The sequence below is a fragment of the Phocoena sinus genome, chromosome 1 (assembly GCF_008692025.1).
Source record: "Phocoena sinus isolate mPhoSin1 chromosome 1, mPhoSin1.pri, whole genome shotgun sequence".
Taxonomy (NCBI): domain Eukaryota; kingdom Metazoa; phylum Chordata; class Mammalia; order Artiodactyla; family Phocoenidae; genus Phocoena; species Phocoena sinus.
The window spans coordinates 84,671,414-84,673,148 of NC_045763.1; the positions used below are offsets into that span (position 1 = coordinate 84,671,414).

At 39.3% G+C, this 1,735-nt stretch overlaps 1 protein-coding gene across 6 annotated transcripts in view; it reads left to right on the forward strand.

Annotated features, from left to right (window-relative positions):
* Window positions 1–1,735, forward strand: part of SLC44A3 (solute carrier family 44 member 3) — a 93,183-nt gene that overhangs the window by 80,280 nt on the left and 11,168 nt on the right. For all 6 annotated transcript variants that reach the window (XM_032611481.1, XM_032611399.1, XM_032611618.1 and 3 more), the window contains one exon: window positions 404–640. In XM_032611481.1, coding sequence (XP_032467372.1) covers window positions 404–640 — 237 coding nt within the window. The remainder of the gene's footprint in view (window positions 1–403; window positions 641–1,735) is intronic.

Genomic DNA, 1,735 nt, shown 5'->3' on the forward strand with positions numbered 1-1,735 from the left:
CGTACCGCAAAAATTAATAAAAATTAATAAAAAAATAGCATTTATAAAAAAAAATTTTTTAATGAAGATGCTTTTTGTAGCATTTAGTGAAAAAAACACTAAAAATTTTGTGAGGTACCATTACATCTGCATAAATACAAAAACTGGGCACAGATAAAATGAAAGTATATATACTCTTCTCATCCTCCAAATTAGCTGGGTTTTCTTTTGGTATCATAGCTTTTCATTTTTCTTCTTCCTATTTCATTGTACCCAATTTTCTGACAAGCACTCTTTACGGTAAGGCACATACACTCCCACACATGCACATACATGAAAACTATTGCTTATACCTGACGTCTTTTCTGAAATATCCTAACCAACCAACTTATAAACATTTTCAACAAACTCTTGTTCTGGACAGGTGCTAGTGGTGTGTTTCACAGTTTTTGGAGGACTGATGGCATTTAACTACCACCGTGTGCTCCAGGTGTGGGCAATCCCACTACTATTGGTTGCTTTTTTTGCCTACTTAGTAGCCCATAGTTTTTTATCTATGTTTGAAACTGTGCTGGATGCACTTTTCCTGTGTTTTGCTGTTGATCTGGAAACAAATGATGGAACATCAGAAAAGCCCTACTTTATGGACCAAGAGTTTTTGGTAAGTAAACATCTCATTTCCTGTTTTAGACTCCATCCTCACAATCTCAAAAGCGTTGAAGACTCACACATAAAGGAGGCTGGTTCCCAGCTTATTTTCTCTTCCGGAGGGCCACATGACCCCAATGTCCGAGAGTGAGATTTGGGCTGTATTTTCTGAGGTTGACCCCACCTCCCTTATTGAAACCTTCTCCCTGGAAAGAAGTGAAACTGAGCAATTATCACTAAGCAAATGACCCAGGGTAGGAGGGTCTGGGTGGAGTAGCAGTGCAAGTCTCCTTTGGTGCTAATGGCTTGGTCTGGCCTTTTGGATGGTCTGGAGATTTCACAGTTGCTCTTTTTCTAAGGCATTTTTGCATCCCCAAGCATCATGTCATACCCGTTGTATTTTAGGGGACACCCACTCCAGTGTAGACCAATCACCTTCAGCGCCAGTATGACAGATCTGCGATTCTGAGGCCCTTTATTAACCACAGCACACAATGTTGAGAAATGTCACACCCTCATTAGAGCCCCCATACTGCTATCTGGAAATAGCAGGCAGCTGTTTCCAACAGCTTTTGCAACACAGTTGTTGCTGATTTGCCTTATCCTGTGTAGACAGGCATATTTTAACAGCTGAATGAAGTCTCTCATCTCTTTCTGTTGTCTGGGTCAAGTGACATTTTAACAATTTTCTTTCATTTTATTACCCTAAAACATAGGCCCTTTTGCTTTTAAACAGAGCATGCGAAGCACTCCTTAGTCCGGCCAGGCACTGAAGTTTAACAAGCACTTCTACAGTTTTATAATTAAGTGTATCCTCATTCTTCTCCAAATAAAACATAAAAACACAGTAGCACTTTAACATATTTGGTATGTACTTCAAAGAAAATACTTCTGATGGTGGTAGGAAGCTAACTAGGTCTTCTTTCTCCAATTTACACTTTTCTGATTAAAAACCGACTTTGAAATCTACCCACCCCCCCACCAAGATATTTTAGTTCAACAGGGAAAACTTTAAGGATTAAATTCCCCAAAATGATATGGCCAAGTATATGATTGCCCATCCGTGCAGATACAGAACACTGGTCTAACTCATTCTTTTGTTTTTCAG